General features: G+C 35.7%; 1 protein-coding gene across 1 annotated transcript in view; it reads left to right on the top strand.

Annotated features, from left to right (window-relative positions):
• Window positions 1-16,250, top strand: part of LOC150097038 (guanine nucleotide-binding protein G(o) subunit alpha-like) — a 178,364-nt gene extending 162,114 nt beyond the window's left edge. Inside the window, exons 5-8 of the mRNA XM_090408506.1 lie at window positions 4,965-5,093; window positions 5,444-5,573; window positions 14,989-15,142; window positions 15,290-16,250. Coding sequence (XP_090264632.1) covers window positions 4,965-5,093; window positions 5,444-5,573; window positions 14,989-15,142; window positions 15,290-15,477 — 601 coding nt within the window. The 3' untranslated portion in view covers window positions 15,478-16,250. The remainder of the gene's footprint in view (window positions 1-4,964; window positions 5,094-5,443; window positions 5,574-14,988; window positions 15,143-15,289) is intronic.
• Window positions 16,251-20,108: the final 3,858 nt, after the last annotated feature.

Raw genomic sequence — 20,108 nt, 5'->3', positions numbered from 1 at the left:
ATTGGTTTTAAATAAATGTTTTAATTGGATTTAAGAAGAAAATTATCCCATTGTAGCTTTCCTTACCCATTTCTTCGCCGATGAAAAGCCTGAGATGAAAAGCCTGTTTTCGGTAGAAAAATTCTGCCACCGGCTAACTCACATTAAAAAAAAAAAAATAAATAATAATAAAAATAACGTAGTACAAGGATGAGCAACTTCATTCAATTTCTCTTTTCTAAAATTCTTTGGCACACGACGAACTTGCAAATATAGCATGGAAAATGTTCTAAAGTTGCCAACAATTTATGAAATAATTTTGATGATTTTACACACGATTAACAAATAGTAGCACTGTTTACTATTATTGGCTTGATAAAATTTCGGAACAGAACGGTACGAAAAGACACACTCGATATATTAATAAGCTAGATTTGATATATGTTTTTCATATATCGAATTTGGCTTATTAATATATTTTCCTGCGTGATAAAAAAAATATGTGAGAAGCCTGCACATTTTCATGGAAATTCAGCTTAACATTTAAATAATTGTTTACAATGTTTTACTGGGTTTTAAACTTCTGTGAACAAGTTCACTTAAAATATTCGAAGTATCGTTAAAATCATGTTTAAGAAGCCTTTCTATATAAAACAAAATCCATTTATCTGATTGTAAGATCATCTCCTATTACTGGTATAATTACAGACAGAACAACATGCGTTACGTGTATCTATTATCGTAATAACATAACGATGATGGTATAGGAAAGGATCTGAGAGGAACGGTTCATTTGTTCGCTGATGATGCAAAGTTGGGTAGGGCAATAGTGAATGTAGAAGATGTCAAAATTTTGCAGGATGATTTGAATAGATTGGGGGGACTGGGCTAAGGAGAATGGATGTCAGTTTAATGTAGCAAAACGTAAGGTTATGCATTTTGGGGTGGAAAAATTAGCAGCAGTATATCACATTGGTGGAACTGTACTCCAGGAGATTGATGAGGCCAGGGACTTGGGAGTGTTGGTGGATAGGGAGATGAAGTTTAGAGGGCACATTGCAAAAGTAGCTAAATCAGCTCATCAACTCACTTGGTTGTTGAAAAATACCTTGACGAGTAGAGATAAGCAAGTTGTTGTTCCTCTTTATCGAACCTTGATAAGACCCCATCTTGACTACTGTGCCCAGATTTGGGCTCCTGGGTTTCTTCTTGATGGGGAGAAGGTAGAGAGGATCCAGAGGCGAGTTACCAAGATGATAGCTGTTCTATGGAATGAACCTTACGAGAACAGGTTGAAGATTTGTGGGTTATATAAATTGGTTGATAGGCGGAAAAGGGGTGATATGACTGAGACATACAAATTACTGAGGTGTTTTACAAGATTAATTCAGAGGAAAATTTTCAGAACCGGTCTGATGATGGGAGAACTAGGGGACATCCATGGAAACTGAGCAAGAATGTCGTTAGCAATGGTGTTAGAACTAGTTTTTTTTTTTTACTTGGAGAGTGGTGAATGAGTGGAATAAGCTGCCAGAGTTTGTTGTGGGTGCCATGACTGTAAATGAGTTCAAACGAGGTAGGCCCTAAACATCATCTTGATATGATGTTTAGGGCCTCCCTCGATGAGTCTTAGGACTCCTTGGAGCTGCCCGTTATAATAATAATAATAATCTACAACCAGTCGATACATTTCCTAGTGAAATTATTATTTTATTCCAAATGTAATATACATTTGGAATATTATCGAATTCATTCATTCATTATTGGATTATTAAATAATGTTCAATTCAAATATTTATTCCAAATGTAAATGTATTTATTCAATAATATTTTATCAGAAATAATCAATACAGACGGCGCTCAAAACAGCTGTATGCCACCTGATGACATTTAGCCAGAGGTTGTTGACGTCGCATTATACTCGTAAATACAGTATTAATTAATTTTTTTTTTAAAAAAAAGGCACAATTTAGCACAAATAACAGTTCATAACAATTTAAAATATTGAAATTTCATCCGATTCGCATACAGAATTCAGATCTTGCTACCACTGGCCTGATTAACGTGTTTATACCATTGATGTACATGCAATAGTATTAGAAGAAATATTCTCTCATAAAGGCTTATTTAGTTACTTCGATTTAATATTTTAGTATAAAGTTTTGTAAAATATCATGATTTACTTTAAATTGAAGTAACTAAAGAATGGGGCTTCTTTAGTTACTTCAATTGTTTATTGAAGTAACTAACTGGGCATGTTTTATTTTTGCTTATTAGTCTTTTTTTTATTGTTAATTATTTTATTATTTTAAATTAAGTTTAATTTTTCTAAGGGATTTTTGATTTGTATAACGATCAATCGTATCTTATTTCCTCTTTTAATTATCCCAAGTAAGGCTTGGGTTTGCAACACTCTCAGATCTTCAATAACATCCGCACTGTAACGCAGAAACTGGCATTTATCGTAGCCTATTGACGTCAGCCGTGTGCGGTTCATCCAGTTGTGTCGTATCGGACTGCGTTGAAGGGCGCTGCCTGTTTTCTGTGGCTGTCTATTGTTTAACTAAAGCTCATTATCCTATCGATTTAGAATAGTTAAAAATCGTTTCGTAAGGGGGGAAAATATAAACTTTCTGAAATGGTTTAATTATTTCTTTCGTTTTTTTTTTATTTTTTTAACAGTGAATCGAATATTTTTAGCTTTACCACACCGTCATTTCAGACGGTTGCTGTAATAATAGTATACATACTGTATATTATCTATTCAAAATTCATAAAATAAAACATAACAGATTTCCAATAATCATAATTGAACATTTTATCAGTTATTACCGTTACTGTTACTTTGTTAAAATAAACCAATAATGCATTTCTTATTCAAGATCTTCTTCTTCACGCATTAGATGTAGTATCTGTTGCAACCAAGACTTCATCTACTTTAATAGTATCTTTTAATCTTTTTCTAGGTCTTCATGTTCTTCTATTATTCTTTGGTTTCCAACTATAGACTTGTTTTATTATTCTACCTTCACTTCTTCTCTCCACATGTTCAATCCATTTTATTCTTCGGGTTGCTACCCAATTGTTTATTGCTTGTATTTCACATTGTTTTCTTATACCTGTATTTTTTTATTTAATCTAGCCTATTTTTATTTACTATTTTCTTAATATATTCATTTCATCCGTGTTTAACATTTGTCTTGTTTTCCTAGTGTCTGGTCTTGTTTCTGCATTGTATGTAATAAATAGGCCTGATGACTGCTTTATAAATTCTGGTTTTTGTCTCTACTCTGAGATGTTTATTTTTCCATATTGTTTCGTTCAAGCATCCTGATATTCTTGCAGCTTTTGCCACTTGTTCTCTGACTTCTAGATGTGGCCTTCCTTTCCAATTCAGTTTTGTATACCTAAATAGTTGTAATTTGTTCGATGATAGTACCTTCCAATGCATCTTTGTGGTTCTTGTGATATGGTCATACATTTTGTTTTAGTTTTTGATATTTTCATATTATGTAATTTTGCTGCTTTATTAAATATATGTAGTAATATTTGTAACTGGGTTTCATTTTCTGCAATTAATATTACATTATCTGCATAACATATAGTTCTTATTATTCTATTATTTATTTCCACTCCTGTATTTTGCATTTTATTAACTTTTTGTATGACTTCATCCATTATTATATTGAATATTGTTGGGCTTAAAAAGTCCGCTCGTCTAACGCCATTACTAATTTGTATCTCTTTACTTGTTTTTCCTTGTGTTTTTATTACACATCTATTATCATGATATATTTCTTTAATTATTTGTATTATGTTTTCTGCTTCTTTTCTTCTCAGCAATATTTCGATTACATCTTGAATTAATATTCTGTCAAATGCTTTTTCCAGGTCTATAAAGCATATAAATAGTTTCTTATTGTATTCTGTTGTTTTCTCTATCAATTGTCTGATTACGAGTAGTGCATCTGTACATGATCTATCTTCTCCGAAACCTTGTTGTTCACCTAATAGATTAACTTCCTTTGTTATTTTATTATTTAGGATTCTTGTTAGTACTTTTAATGAAGTATTTAATAAATTTATCCCTCTATAATTTTCTGTTTTTTTTTTAATCTCCGTTTTTTAAAATTGGTATTGGTATACTTTTCTTCCATTCTACCGGTATCTTTTTTGTATTTATTATTTGGTTGTATAATATATTGAAACTCTGAATTATAATTTCTTTACCATTTTTTAATAATTCATTATTGATATTATTTAGACCTGGTGATTTCCTATTTTTAAATTTTTTAATTGTATTTTTAATTTCTGTTATTTCAATTTTCGCTTCTGTTGTATTTATTTCTTCTTCTTAATTTCTTTGTTTACCTATATAGTTCTACTTTTATTTCAACTGTTGGGTTATAAATGTTTTTAAAATAATTTTCTAATTCCTCTATTTCTACTTTTAATATTGGGATACATTCTGCTTCTCCCTTCTTTTGTGTATTAATAAATCTCCACATTTGTTTCTGTATACCACAGAAATCGTATTCAAGTTCTTTTGTATGTGATTCCCAAAATTGATTTTTACTTCCTATTTTCGTTTGATTAATTTTATTTTTTATTTCTTTATATTCGTTCCAATAATCTGTTGTCTTCATTTGTAGATATTTTTCTTTCTTTTCTTTTGTTAATATTTTTATTTCTTCGTTAAACCATGGAGTCAATCTTCTTGATTTTGTTATTCTTTTTTTTTTTTTTTTTTTACAATAATAATATTATTATAACCAATTTTGTCTATCCGAAATGGTTTCGTCCTCACAAGGATCATACACTGAACACGATTATTAGATATTTTCCATCCTGCTTGTTAATAATTTTAATTAACGCCGTATCCGTGATTGACCTTGAATTTTTCATGCATTTTTTCGCCCATAAACATTTCTCTTTTTCTTGTTAGTTTTATATATCTGAATGAATTCATTTCTTGATTTTATTAGCTTTCTGGATGATTTAGAGCGACTTGGCAAGAAAGAATACATGCCTACAGAACAAGACATTCTTAGGACGAGGGTAAAGACAACAGGAATTGTGGAAGTACATTTTACCTTCAAGAATTTAAACTTTAAGTAAGTAGAACCTTATAGAGAATGTGTTACTAGCATCTAAGTAATTGTTACTAATTACTCTAGTTACAATCATATTAGCATTTAACTTTTATTCATTTTAATGAGAATAAAACTGATGCTACTCTTTTCATTTTTATTTAAAATTTTTATCTTTTTTTTTAAATGCCACTCTTTTTATTTTTATTTCATTATTTTTTTTAAATCCTGATTCCGTATTAATATTTAAAAATGTTCACGTCTTTTAAATATTTAAATTTAATATTCTCCTCTTCCACTCTTTTTTTTTTTTTTTGATAAACCAAAATGAAAATACAATTTCGCTGAAAAAAAAATGTAACTTTGTTTCGCAGGTTATTTGATGTCGGAGGCCAAAGGTCAGAGCGAAAGAAGTGGATCCACTGTTTTGAAGACGTCACCGCTATTATTTTCTGTGTTGCTATGAGCGAGTACGATCAGGTATTGCACGAGGACGAAACTACGGTGAGTTTTGATGATGCCATGACACTTTCGATGATTTTGTTGAAGCATTTCTAAAAATATCACCGAAAGGTAACTTATTATGTCTGCACACGAATGCCAAGAGTAGCAGAAACGAAGAAGCAAAGTTTGCTGCCTTGGTGATTAGGGTGGGTCCACAAATTGTAGGCGTTAGTGAGACCTGGGGTAACGACTCCACCTCGTAGTGAGTTATGAAACCCAAAAATGGGAGGGCAAGGGCCTACATGGGGCTGTAGTGCCAAAGAAGTGAGACCTGGCTCTCACTATATACTAACTGTTATCGAGTTGGTATAGAGTGAGATGGGTACGATATGTCAAGGGTACGATATTTTTAGGAAGGATAGAGAGGATAGGAGAGGAAAGAGTGTGCCGCTAATGATATTGGATGATTTTAATCCAGTCAAAGTCGAGACTGCAACGCTAGTATCAGTTTTCCAAGCATCAGGGACTGAAATCATCTGTTGTGAGGTTCCATACTTAGTGGATTAGTTATTTGTGACGAAAAAACGCACTACCAAATAAAGGTGATGGGTGCAAATCGAGTAATCATTATGAGGAACTTTAATTACAAGGTCACGGATTGATTGAAATCGCATGAGAAGAATGAAACCGAATTTATACAGCTGTTGCGAGACAACTTCCTCAAGAAGTTGTCTCCCGAAGAGTGTTAGACCTGATTATAGTGTCATGGGGTCTCAGTAAAAGACGTGACTGTTCTGTCTCCGGTTGATGACAGCGATCATCCAGTACCGACTTGAGAAGTAGTTTACTAAGGTACACTGTTTCATATAAGGAACAAAGAGAAAATCACAATAACTGAAAAACTGTAGGACGAATTTGTATGCAATTCGGTGAAAAGTAGTATCACATATGATGCGAAAGAAATACCACAAAATTATAAATAAATAGCATAATTTAGTAAGAAATGAAGACAATGGTCAAACTTGAGGTCAAATTTGAGAGCTTGTCAGAGTGCCTCAATAAGGAATGTGGTCACCCGTCAGAGGCATTACAGAGCTCACAACAATGTTTCATTCTGGGTACAATGGTGTCCAGTTGGTAATAACAACCATTGCTCCTGCAGAGCTTGGAGAGCGGTGAATGAATGGAATGTATTGCTAGAGTCAGTTGTGAGTGCTTCGTCTGTCAATGAAGAAGAAGAGGTACAATAGGTGTTGTGTGGATAGTTTGGGTCTCCCGCGATGAGTCTTCCGATTCCATGGAGATGTCCGTATAATCTAAAGGTTTTGAGGAGAGAGTAAGGAACAACAAGATATCTACTAAGGCATCCCAGATATACTCAATAAGATTAAGGTAAGGAGACCTAGCTGACCAGTCCATACGTAAAATACTCTTTTCTTGAAGACAAGAAAAGCTTGATGAGACAAAAGCATTATAGTCTTGTAGGATAATGTCTCACCTGCTTACGGACGAACATAGGGAGTCAGTACCTCGTCTCTAGAAGGCTGTAGTATTCGTGATTCCGCTAGGAAGTACATACAGGTCGGTGTCTACCCCGAGATATCTCCCTAAATCATCACACTACATTCTCCATAAGTATCCCTTTCATGAATATTATGTCTGGTATCGCTTTGTACAGCAAATTTGGACTCGTCTGCAAACAATTTTGACTGCGATTGTAGCCCCTGGCCTTCCTTCGGTGCATCTCCAAGATGCTGTTTGCGACTGTTGGAATTGGTTCCTCAGTCTGTGAACCACGGAACGACTGACATGCAACCATCTGGCAACCTCCGCCTGACTTTGGCCGGCTCCTAGTCTTACAATAGATCGCACCCGCATTCTTCGGTTACCGATGTCATAGGATATCCAAGAATTTTGCTGTTCTGAAATGTCTGGTTCTCACTCTGGACATGAAATGGAAAAAACAACTCAAAACGCCCCCTTTTATGCCTTGGTTCATTTGCATATACTGCTGACAGCACCACTCACTTGTATACGATAACCAGTCTCAGCGTCTTTTTCTTTTTTCGAATTTTTACATCGTGCACCTGACTTTCACATTTTTCCCCTTCCCGAGTAATCTTGATTTACTTTTTTTTTTAAATTTCATTTATTGAAAATACGGTACATGGATGTTCCAAATTATAATGAATATGAAAGAATAACTACTGAATGCAGATGATGTGGTGGTAACAGATGCAGAAGAGCTTATTCAACTAATGAGTGCCCAATTTGGTATAAGCTATCGTATGCGGCATTGAGCTCACTGTTGCCTCTTCCCTGGATAAAGAAACTCAGGTGGATGAGGATGAGATATAAAAGCTGTTGCACAAACTGAATAAGAATTCAGCAATAGGGACTGATGGGATATCAGCACGTGTGCTAAAAGAGTCTTCAGCTGAACTGGCTATTCCTTTGACCAGGCTGTTTAATATGAGTCTCAGAACAGGGAAGATTCTGCAGGAATGGAAGGAATGTATGGTAATTCCATTGCACAAGGGCGGTGCAAAGACCGATGTATCCAAGTATCAACCAATTAATGTCTCAGGAGTGAAGATATTGGAAAAGAGGGGGAAGAGCTTACATACTGAAATAGATTGAAAGCCCAGGAGACCAGACGTGAAGAAGACCTGGTCTCTGTACTTTGCAATGAAGAGCATGGGTTTACTAAGGGAAGATAATGTTTGAGTAACTTACTCACATTTTATAATAATAATGTTAGCATTGAACTAGATAAGGAGAATGGATCCACCATGCTACTATTGGATTTTGCTAAGGCTTTTGACATAATACAGCATGTAAAACTGTTGCATACATTGCAGAATATGGGATTGGATTATAAAATATTAGCATGGATAAGAGGATTGCTGACAAATATCAAAAAGTGTTATTCGGGAGATGTGAGTTTGCTAGATTTAAGGTGAACAGTGAGTGATATATCACACAGATCAGTCCTTGGTTCACTGTTATTCCATCTTTACATTACTGATAACACTGGGAAGAATTTGACAGGTGATAACAGCTGTTTGCTGATGACAAAGATGGGCACGGTAATTAGGAATGCAGCAGTATTAGCAGAATGATTTGAACTGTAGGTGTGCGAAAATGGCTATCAGTTCAATGTTAATAAATGTAGGCATGTACTTTGATGTAATAAGACATCGAATGCGACTATATTGGTGAAATTATACCACAAGATAATGATCAGGAATCTTGGAGTGTTGGTAGATAGGAAGTTGAAATTCAGGGGCCATAGAGTGGAGATTGATATACAATCAAATGATAACTGCAATGATGAAACGAACGAACTCTCTCTCCAGTGGCGATTTTGGAGAATCACCACTGGAGAGAGAGAGAGAGAGAGAGATGATATCAGAATTGTGGAATACTAATCATGAAGAGATTGAGAATTTGTAGACTGCAGACACTAGCAAACAGGTGAAAGAAGTGTGTTAGGGAAATACTAGCGAGCATCCATGGAATTTGGGAATGAACGCAATCAAGGTGTGAGTTTAATCTCGTAGATTGGTGCGTGATTGGAATGGATTGCCTTTGGAGGGTGGGAGTGCGTGTAACGTGAATGAACTCAAGAACATGTAACACATCTGGTACAGGTTGAAGCCCCTCCCCCCTTGTGAGTACCTTGAGGTCTCTATTAATACTAGTACTAATAAATTAATTATTTCAAGCAAACATTCGTCCGCGTGGTTAGCCCAGTGGCTATGCGCTTCGCAACCATACGACTGGGGAAGGAGTGTCCCAGGTTCGATTCCGTCGACGACATGAGGAGCTGAAGGATCTTCCTTAGTTATAGTCAAGTTAGCCGGTCTTGTGCATGGGCAGCAGGGTTTTTTCCGTCGGTTTATCTGGGGTTTTTCATCCCGCAAGCAGGCAAACCGACCCCGTGAACACACAGGATACAACCATAGGATATAGTGCGGCAAGGAAGGCAACTGGAAACCACCCTGCTCATAATCATCTCCTTAGCTGCTCCCCCACCCCGCCGTATGGCAGAAGAGGATACATAGCATAAATTCAACATAGATAAAAATTCAAATGTAAAAAGATTAATTCCCTGCTACCTTCAAGTGAGATGGAACTTTTATAATAATAATAATTATTATTATTATTGGTTAAAAACAACAAAATATTAAATATGGTAATGAGTTTTTTGAATGTTTGACTCATGGCTATCTCTTGGCATGTTATTTATTACTTTCATAATAAAACTAGCGTCTCGATGTGCTGCTGCTAATATTCGAAATAAAAAGGGGAAATTGTTTTGTCTCAATACAAACTGTAGAAAAGAGGTGTCAACCTTAAACGATGACGCAAGCTGGTGCGTGATTGGAATGGATTACAAACTGTGATTACTATGGTAACAGTGACAATGGTGATTAAGCAAAACTTTACTTGAAGCTTGGGTGTAGGATATATTCCTGAAATAATTCATATCGACAATATTAACTACATTAAAAGATTATCATTTAAATTAAACTTACTGAAATGATATTTTTTCGGATAATGTAAGCTGCTGGAATTACGGCAGGGCACCATATTCAGTGGGAATATATCATACAAAAATACCAAGCATCGTTCCAGCAAGTCTCATTTTAAATGTTAGTCCTTTTCATAATCGTGATTGGATTATAAAGAATGTGACGTCAAAATGACGTCCCATGGGAATAACTAACTAAATGATGTTCGCTAATTTTTCACAGTGAAAGAGAACGCTATTTTTTTCTTTTTTTTTTTCGAGATTGCATACTGTACAAAGTTCTAAGAAGAATCCAGACACGCAAAAGTATAAACAGGATCGACCTTAAGCCAATTTGGCCTAATCAAGATCCGAAGCAAGAAATTTAAAATTTTTATAAAATTTTCGAAAATTTTGCTGAACAAAAATCAAGAAAAAATCTTTATAACTAGTTTCGTTTTTTTATTTTTGTAAAAGTATAAAAGTTTAATAATAAATATACTTCATACCTAATTATCTTAAATTAGGAACCCCACCAAAATTATTCCAATTGGGCCGTGCATTTGTTACGGCCGGGACTGGATATAAATATGAATTACAGATCACAAGACCAAAAACACAAAAATATTACAGTTACCTACAGACAGATATTTTTATTATTTTATACAGGATTAACTGGTTTTGTTCAGGCGATTTTTGAGATAAATTACATAAGAATAACAGCTGTTATAAGATGATATTACACTTTTCATATCAATAACAGTTATTATAACATGATACTGCAACTTACACGAAAATAACAGTTGCTATAGGACAGTGTTTCCCAACGTTTTTTGGATCATGCCCTCCCTCAACGCCTCAAAGATTTTGATGCCCCCCCCCCTAGCATAATAGTCAGCCAAGTTCTGAAAAAGAATAATATAAATAGGTACTTTAAATAAAAAGATGAGGTGACGAATGCAACATCATTTTCTAATTGTCCTAAAAATATTCAAATTGCCTCCCTTCCCCTGTGGGGCGTACGCCCCACGTTGGGAAATACTGCTATAGGACAATATTACATATTTACATGAAAGTAACAAATGATCATCATTCACACTGTAAGCACGAAAATATTTTTATTTCCCCTTTCTTTGGGAGGAGGGAGGGGAATAATGTCACTTCTCTGTTGGCAAGTGGACTCTGCACCCTGCTCAGCTAGGAGTTGATTTCGTGGATTCCAGTCTAGGTGGAAAAGGTCTGCGGTGTTGTTTTGCCTATGGTGATGATGCTCATGCGGGATACGACTTCTCACCTTTTTTTTTGAAGGCTGCAAGGAGATGGTCCGCCGCCTCTCTGTGAAACTGTTGTCCTGTTTGTTCTTTTGTGTCGAAGCGAGAAACTGTATATTACCGCTTTCGCAGTGACGAAGAGGTAGTTGCAGATCGAATGTTGTTTTGACCCTACATGCACAAGACTGAGATATTCCTCTTCTGTATGAAGACAACCGCAGATTAAGGCTTCTTTCCCGAGACAGACGGATTAATTGGGTGTTGACGGGGCATTTTAAGTAGATGTGCCCGACTGTTCCTGCTCGGTAGCAGAACAGACAGTTATCTGAAACATCTAGGTTGAATTTTCCTAATATGATTGGAGATGGCGCATTGTGCCACATTCTCCACTGAATATCTGCTTCGGGTTTTGTGGTTCTTGTGCGATGTGGTAGGTCCCAATTAATAGTGTTTGGTGAGACGATACGGATTATCCAGTGAAGTGCTTTGGTTGGACTGTTGTATTAGAGTACTGTAAATTTCGTTTATATTGCAGGGTATAATTCTCTCCCATGCACTGTTGGTTTGTATCAGAAAGAGAGACATCGGATCTTCCGCGTCAGGAGGACTGAGCCCCTCTTTCATTATGCTCTCAGGAATAACAACTTAAAAAGACTATTTCACACTGTGTATCTGCTCGACCTGATTCCCGTATTCCAAGTTTGTGACTAATTTTGGAAAGTGCTAAGGCTTGGAGAAAGAATGACATCCAAGAACCGGAGGCCTCGCCAACTCCATTGAGGAAAAAATCTCTCAGTGATGGGGTTCCGTACCATCGTGTTGTGGAAGATGGGTTCTATGAGGATTTCAGGAAGAGATGATGTCTTCATTGTGCGCTGGAGGTTTTATTTCTCCCATCTTCGAAAGGCATCTTTGTAGAAATTTGTTAGATTCACTGGCACGTGCGCTCTTGTCATTCTTAAAGTTGTGGATAAAGAGAGACCTCAAGTGGCAGAACTGAAAATATATTCGATGGTGCGTTTGTGTACCATTTTCTATTGTAGGGTATTAAGGAAAAAGCGAGTACGGAACGTTGTTACCTGAGGTCAATGGACGTCAAATTTTGTCCTTCTTTGAGAGAAGTACTTAGCTTGGAGTAGGAAAGCCTGTTTGATTCCATACGAATCGATAGATGGTTGTCTGTATTTGTTTGATAAATTGCACTGGTGACATAAGAATCTCAGTGTATGCCAAAGGACATTGGCATACACTAAAATTCTTATGCCACCAAAGGACACTGGTGGCTATTTGGTTAACAATTATTGTTCTCCCTCTTGTGAAGGCAGAGGCTCGTATTGCTGCCCACTTTCCTAGTACTTGCTTGAAACGTTTAATTAATGTTACCCACTTCTTTCCACGTAAGAGGGTGTGTTTCCTAGGTAAATCCCCAGGTATTTGTTTCCCTCTGTGGACCAGTGACCAGTTATATCCCTCTTGTTTGTGGGCTATAACTGTAATATCATCAGTATATACAATCAGGTTATGGATTGGTAAGAAACTTCAGGATGGAATGCCCTAAGCAGCATGCTTACTCTGCTCAAAAAATGGCTCAATGGTTATTGTGTGTAAAGAGGACCGGAAAGTGGAGAGCCAGCCTTGTTTATTACCTCTGCTGTATGGGACAGATATGGGCGAGTCTGTTGTTTATTTTCATGCAAAAGTGTGCTTTAGCATATAATATTTTAATGAATTGAATGATGCCTGAGGCAAAGCCGAAAGCTTTCAAGCAGTTGAATAGGTAGGGATGTTCAATGCGGTCGAAAGATTTTTCTGGGTCTAGTGTTACAAGACCCATTGTTTCACTGTTGTTGTTGGCTATGCTTATGAGGTATACGTTTTCGTGGATAGATCGTCCAGGGATGGAATAACTCTGATGTCTATCTATTATTTCGTTCAGGGTGGGTTTCAGTTTGTTGTCAATGGCTTTTGATATTACGATCGGTGTTTATGATGGAGATGGGTTGCCAGTTTCTTAATTTTGTCGCATCTCGTTTCTTTGGGATAAGCTTAATAACAGATGTAATCATATTGAGTGAGAAGCCATTTGTATTGGCTTTGATATATACTCTGTAGAGAATAGGTCCAAGCTGTTCCCAGAAGGACTGGTAATATTCAGTGGTGAGCCCGTCTATGCCAGGAAATTTATCTTTTTGTAAGGAGGTGCAGGCAGTTGTCAAATCGTGCAGCGTGATGGGGAGCCTTATGCCGCATTGCTGGTGAGAGACTTTTCACATCAGAGAGAATTATGCCAGTGGCATCCATGGATGTTGAGTTAGCTTGGTATAAATTTTTGTAGTACTGAAAAGTATATAAAAGGATTTCGTGATGATATTCTATGATGTTTCCACACTTAGAGCCCTCTGCTCCTCTTGAAGAGGGCTCTAAGTGTGAGCGTATGGTGGCTTCTAGGGACTGGTATTCCTCAGATTCCAGATGATGTAATTGCTGTTGTTGTTGCAGATTTTTTAGGACTGAATGTTTATTCAAATTTCTCTGGTAAGTATACTTTTGGGTAAATACCCCGAATTTGGCCTTAAAAAAAGTCAAAATGACCACCACTGGGAAATTGATTGGGAAGTAGGCATGTCTCTGATGAGAGTTGTGATCTAGTTTTTGGAAGTTCTGACAGGCCTGTGCAGCTCAGTGGCCTTTGCATCCTCTTCGCTAGGCTGCTCAAAGATAGACTTAAGTTCAACTACAGTCGCCGACTAGATGAACATTTTCTAAGCCTTTCTTCGACCGTTTCCCAATTTAGTCGATCTCTGTCAAGGACAAGCAGGTGTTTCGTCCCTTATACTCTAAGAAAATTGACCACAGAACCTACACTATTTCAGATAACAACATATACTCATAGGATTAGTGACCATGAGATGGCAGCACTTGTTTTCGACTCTCATCATCGGTTGGCGCTTATAAGAATAGCCTTGGGCCATCTGTCTCTGGTTTGTTACTGGTGGTGATTGAACTCCCCACTCAGTCTGCTAAAGTTAGACAGGGTTAAAAAAAAAAAAACGGTCTCCTCTACTCTCTGTAAGGAAATGAAAGGCATTAGCTAGTTTTTTAGGCTACATACCTCCTTGTTATATGACGCGTGAGCAGTTGGGTATTTAGTACAAGAGATCAGATATTGGTTGCTTACATTACTCCAAAACAATTAAAGCCATTATGTTCTATATATTGCATATGTTCTCTAGGCAGTCTGCGTTCCATGTGGGGTGAAAAAGTGAAGATCCAGTCAGAAGAGCCTCACCACTTCAGTATCAGATCAGCTAACTCCAGATCTGCGCTACAAGGACACCAATAAAGAACAAATATCCACATATTGAAAACTGCAAAGGAAAATAAATATCCCTCCTTTGCCAAGAGATACTCGATATGCAACATGCCGAAGTAATATATACTAGGGCAAGTCGTGGCAAAGGTGACCCAAGCGCTGCATGATCTCACTTTGTTATTTATTGTTTTTTTTAATAAAAATTAATATTACTTTTTATTTCATAAAAAGTAATATCATATTTTAAATTGCCTTATTAAATTTTGCAAATACACCTTCTTTTAATTAATATAGAAAATACTTTATTAAACTGACATATCAGTTGTGTGTGTGTGTGTGTGTATAAACAGTCCATCAATAATTTTATCTTTGCAGAATCGCATGCAAGAAAGTCTCAAGTTATTTGATTCTATTTGTAACAACAAGTGGTTCACTGACACTTCTATTATCCTCTTTCTGAACAAGAAGGATCTTTTTGAAGAAAAAATTAAGAAATCTCCTCTTACTATCTGCTTCCCTGAGTATACAGGTAAGAAATGGGTTCGTTATAATTGTTCGAATTTAGTACTTAACAGTGTCAGCAAACCAAATCAAAGTAATAGATTCAAAATAATTTCTCTATTACAAACAATGCAAAAATATTTTGTGAATGTTGTTTTTTCTCTGTTTTCATCAGGTTCCCAAGAATACGGAGAGGCCGCAGCATACATTCAGGCCCAATTTGAAGCCAAAAACAAGTCAACCACCAAGGAGATTTATTGCCACATGACATGTGCCACTGACACCACCAATATTCAGTTTGTGTTTGATGCAGTAACGGACGTTATAATCGCTAACAACTTGAGAAACTGTGGACTCTATTAAGGCTCAGCTTCACTGTTTTTGCTGCGCCCTTCTCGGTCCGCGTTGGAATTTAAAAACAAAAACAAAACAAAGCTCTAAAAAAACACTCTGCTGTCATCGCTCAAGAACCAACTTCATAGGAAGCACGCTTGAGTGGCTAGGTTTAATATTTGGTTCATTTGACAGAATACATTTGTTCGACGGTTTTGTACCTCTTAGAGCACTGGAGTTTGTGTGTGCGTGCATGAGTGAGAGAGAGAGAAACTGTGCTTGTGTATGTGTGCGTGTGTGTGGAATGGAATGTGTAAGAATATGTATAGACATATTAGAATCCATCATGCAAGTGGATCAATTTATCTACCCAATGGTAACAAAAGGGTCGTGCTTTTGGCATGAGCTGCAGGCCTAAAGTATGTTCTTTTTGTGAAGGAATAAGAGAACGTGCGTGCGTGTGTGTGTGTGTGTTGCTCTTTATTCTGTGGTCAGTTCTGTAAATGTTGTAGCTTCCATGATAGGGAATCATTACAGGAATAAAGAGTTCAATTTTAGTACGTTCGCATATGTGTGTGTGTGTGCGTGCGCGTGCGTGCGTGAGTGATTGAGCGCGTGTGTGTATTTCTGTGCATCGCTATGGATCTATGAAATTCTTCTATCCAGGAGTCAAAGTGCTGCAGTTGGCAACGCGCCAGTTCGTTAGAAGCGCCATCTGGTAGCAATGACTATTGTTGTAAACAGTCCGGGTGGATGCTACAAAGAGGTATTAGCTTTTGTGTGTGTGTGTGTGTGTGTGTGTGTGTGTGTGTGTGTGTGTGTGTGTGTGTGTGTGTGTGTGTGTGGATGGACGAAGGTGATTTCTATATTCAAAGATGTTTTTACTTGGAACCTTTATGTGCTCGGATTGAAGGGTTCGGGACCCAGAGAATGACCACTGCAAGATTTCCCACTCATACTGGACTCTAGGACTTCAAAGAGAGTGGGGTATTATTAAAAAAAAAAAAAATACATCTTGGCGACTTGTGTTGGATATTTCTGAAACAATGAAGCACACTCCACATTCGTTAATGTATTCATTCCAGTTTTGACTGCCAAACTCATCTTTCCAGTTATATCTCAAAACAAGTGGCTGAGGAAGGGCATGTAGTGGCGTTGGAAAAATGGGCTGATTTTAAAAGTGAACTCATTCCCTGGATCATTTGCAACAAAAGACTGTAATCTCAAGAAATACAAAGTTTAAAAATGGAATAAAAAATATATATATATACATACACATATATACACATGTGTATAATATATTATATATATATACATGTACGCATAAAATACACGTTATGTGCAAGAGCCAACGTCACTGCTATTAACAGTCTGTAGTGATTGGCATACATAAAAAAAAAAAAATAGATCCATTTTTCGATGTGTTTCTATGTAAAAGAGTCAGTCAGCTGCGTAGCCACTAGCTTTGCCACCCACCTTTACGAAAAGAAAGATATGCTAGAATAAATCTGACAAAATTTTGTATATTTTGTTTCGTTTATGAATGTCCAACTTAATAAAAACCAACCGAAAAATATCGCTGCCTGTTTAAACAAAGTTTCAAGACTCTTGTTCTATGATGTAATAGCTGCATTAGTTAACAGAGATATCGAAAACTGATTTTAATGCAAATATATATTTACACTTAAAATTAGTTTACGAAGACCTAGTCTAAAATTTGTACAAAAATGTTTTATACTTGCAAAATATTAGCGTATCTGTGAGTTTCAAAGATAAATATCGGTGTAACTAGCGCTTATAGTATGTGCATGGAGACCGATTATTTTAAAAGCAAAACTTAGGATAATTCCCAACTTCGCTTTTGTGGAATCAGTTACACTTCCCTGACTTCGATAGTCTGTAATACAGCAATTAATAGCTACACGAAAGCAAAATTTTGAACCAAACTCCTTGGAGGATTACGAAATGTCAATGAAATAGCACTTTTTTTTAAAAAAAAAAAAAATCATTTCACTTTATCTAGTATATAATAAAAGAAACTGCTGTAATATAGATTAATTATATCTATATTACAGCCTGAAATTACAGCCTTGCGGAAAGAGCTGTTTCCGCAAAAAAAAATAAAAATAAATAAATAATAAATAAATAAGCAGATGACAACAGTATGATTAAATATGACCAATACTTATTAAAACATTATCTATAATGTCCGCTTTAACGGCTAAGTGTTATAATTATTCTAAAAGCATTTTCTAATTGATATTTATCTGAAGCCCATTGTCAGCTGCACTAGATTTACTTTATCATTTGGTGTTTAGCGTGTTTTAATTTTTATATACCTTATGACGAATATTCATCTCGAGAATTTTAAAATATAACTGCGTATTGTATATATGTTATTTAAGAAGAGAAAATTAAATTATTAAAAGGGAAGATATTTCTTCATTTGAAAGTCTCAAAAGATAGTATAATCAGAATTAAAAAAAGGTGTGATTTTCTGAGGAAAATAATAAAAAAAAAAGGTAAAACAAATGAGTTCACCTACTATGCGGATCTCAACATATTTTAATTTAGATATGCAGAAGAATGTACATCAACTTTATTTTTTAATTGTTAGGAAATATATGAAAAAACCGACGTTTTTATGTTTTCATTTATTTGAAACCATTTCAAATAAGTTCGTCTTTTCTTTTCCATTTCTTTCTTTCTTTTTTCGTTGCCTTTGTTATGAAGTGGTCATATTTGCTCTCTCACATTATACTTACTGAAACTGTTTTATTCTAGAAATGAATAAAATCATCTTAATCAGAAAATCAAATCTGATAATCTTAAATGTGACAAAATAATGGGATAAGTCACTATTAACAAAATAATTCTTGTTATCGAAGACCATTTGTAAGCAAGTGGGAACTATTATCTGTGAGATAATAATAAGGGATCCACTCTCCCAGAATCCACCTTCTGCAATACTTAATCATCCATTTGCACATACGTCATTATCTACACACTACGCCATTATTATTATTACGTGACACCTCCAAGGACTCATCGCGGGAGGGCACTTTACTCCACACCGCTACACACATCTCACAGTCTCTCCCCCCCCACTACTTAATTCTCCCACTACACAGGCTTACAATCAACGCCATCTACCACCCATCACCGCCACCACCAGTATTATTGGTCTGTAAATCGCGTGTGTTCTGAAGCCGATTTGCCTGTATGCGGGATAACCCCCCCCCGCTACCTCCGTACGATCGGCTAACTCACCTTCAATTGTAAAAGTCCATATAAAGATTCCTCTCGTAACGACGAGGAACGCATCCGCCTTTTCCAATTGAAGGGCGCAACGTCCCGTCGTTTTTCCAATTGCACTACGGACGCAATTAAGAGCTTCTACCGGAAAATGGTGGTGTGTAGCAGGAAACCTAAATAACTTTTATTTTCATGAACGGTTTTAACTACTAACAAAAATAAACAATTATCGTAATCTTAAAATGAGAATTAAAATTGTAAGCAGAAGTGCGAGATTATCTCATCAATCCGCGTCTCATTTTAAGCCATATTTTTCTAATTTTTTAAAAGACTAATTTTTGTAAATGAATCTTTCTTTGCTATGTTGAGATCCGCATAGTAGGTGAACTCGTTCGTTTTACTTTTTTTTATTATTATTATTATTTTCCTCAGAAAATCACAAACTCTTTTTTATTCTTATTATACTATCTTTTGAGATTTTCAAATGGAGAAATATCTTCCCTTTTTGTTGCGTTTTTCGAAAATTAATTATTATATGCATAAAATGAAATAAACTATTTTATTTTAATTAAAAAATGACCGAAATTTTCATGGGGCGGAAATAGAAAGATGGCCAATTTCCATCGGGATGGAGAGAACATTTCCGGAATGTTCACTCTATCCAGATTTAGCATTTATTGTCTTGCGTCCCAATTTAACTTAAATGCACATATTGAACGTCATACCAGTGCTAGCAGCTTACTATTAGATTCGTCTGCAAAGAATTCACTTCCCTCATTGGATGAGTTTCGATGTTATTGTCTCGCGCTGGAAGTCGCATGCAGACTTTTATGATAATGCTGTTTTATTATTTAACTTATATTTTTATTTGATTCGGTGACGTTTTGTTATATAATATTTATTTTATCCCTCCTCATATTTGTTCCAACTTCACCAAGACGTTTCCTTCTTATAGCGAATGTGCAGAAACTGTAAACTTCAAGATATTATAGCAAGCACTGGCATGCTACAATCGGAATGCAAATCAATCATAGTAATACAGAATAGAAAACCTTCATTCTCTTCGTGCTTGAAGAAATTAACCAGACAGTTTTCTTTCAAGTGCTTAACACATTTTATATAACTAAATTTACATTTTGAAAAGCGCAGATTTAATTTTCTGTTCAACTAATAACTAATTGAATCAATCGAAGAAGAATTCCCAAGAACATTCTAGAAAAATTCACATTAATTATTTTTCATGATTACGTTAAGTCATGCAATGTAAATTATTCAATTTCCAAATAACCGCTTGCTAGTTTGCGTGCTAATATTTCATGACAAGACGCTTAAAATGGAGATATAAATGATGTAGCAAACATATCATTAGGTAGGGGTATCCATTTTCATGTAAAACAGTGTTTGAA

This window comes from Typopeltis vanoorti, chromosome 18 (genome assembly GCF_054136105.1).
Source record: "Typopeltis vanoorti isolate ZY-2024b chromosome 18, IOZ_Tvanoo_1.0, whole genome shotgun sequence".
In the NCBI taxonomy this organism is placed as follows: domain Eukaryota; kingdom Metazoa; phylum Arthropoda; class Arachnida; order Uropygi; family Thelyphonidae; genus Typopeltis; species Typopeltis vanoorti.
This window is presented reverse-complemented; position numbering and strand designations above follow the sequence as displayed.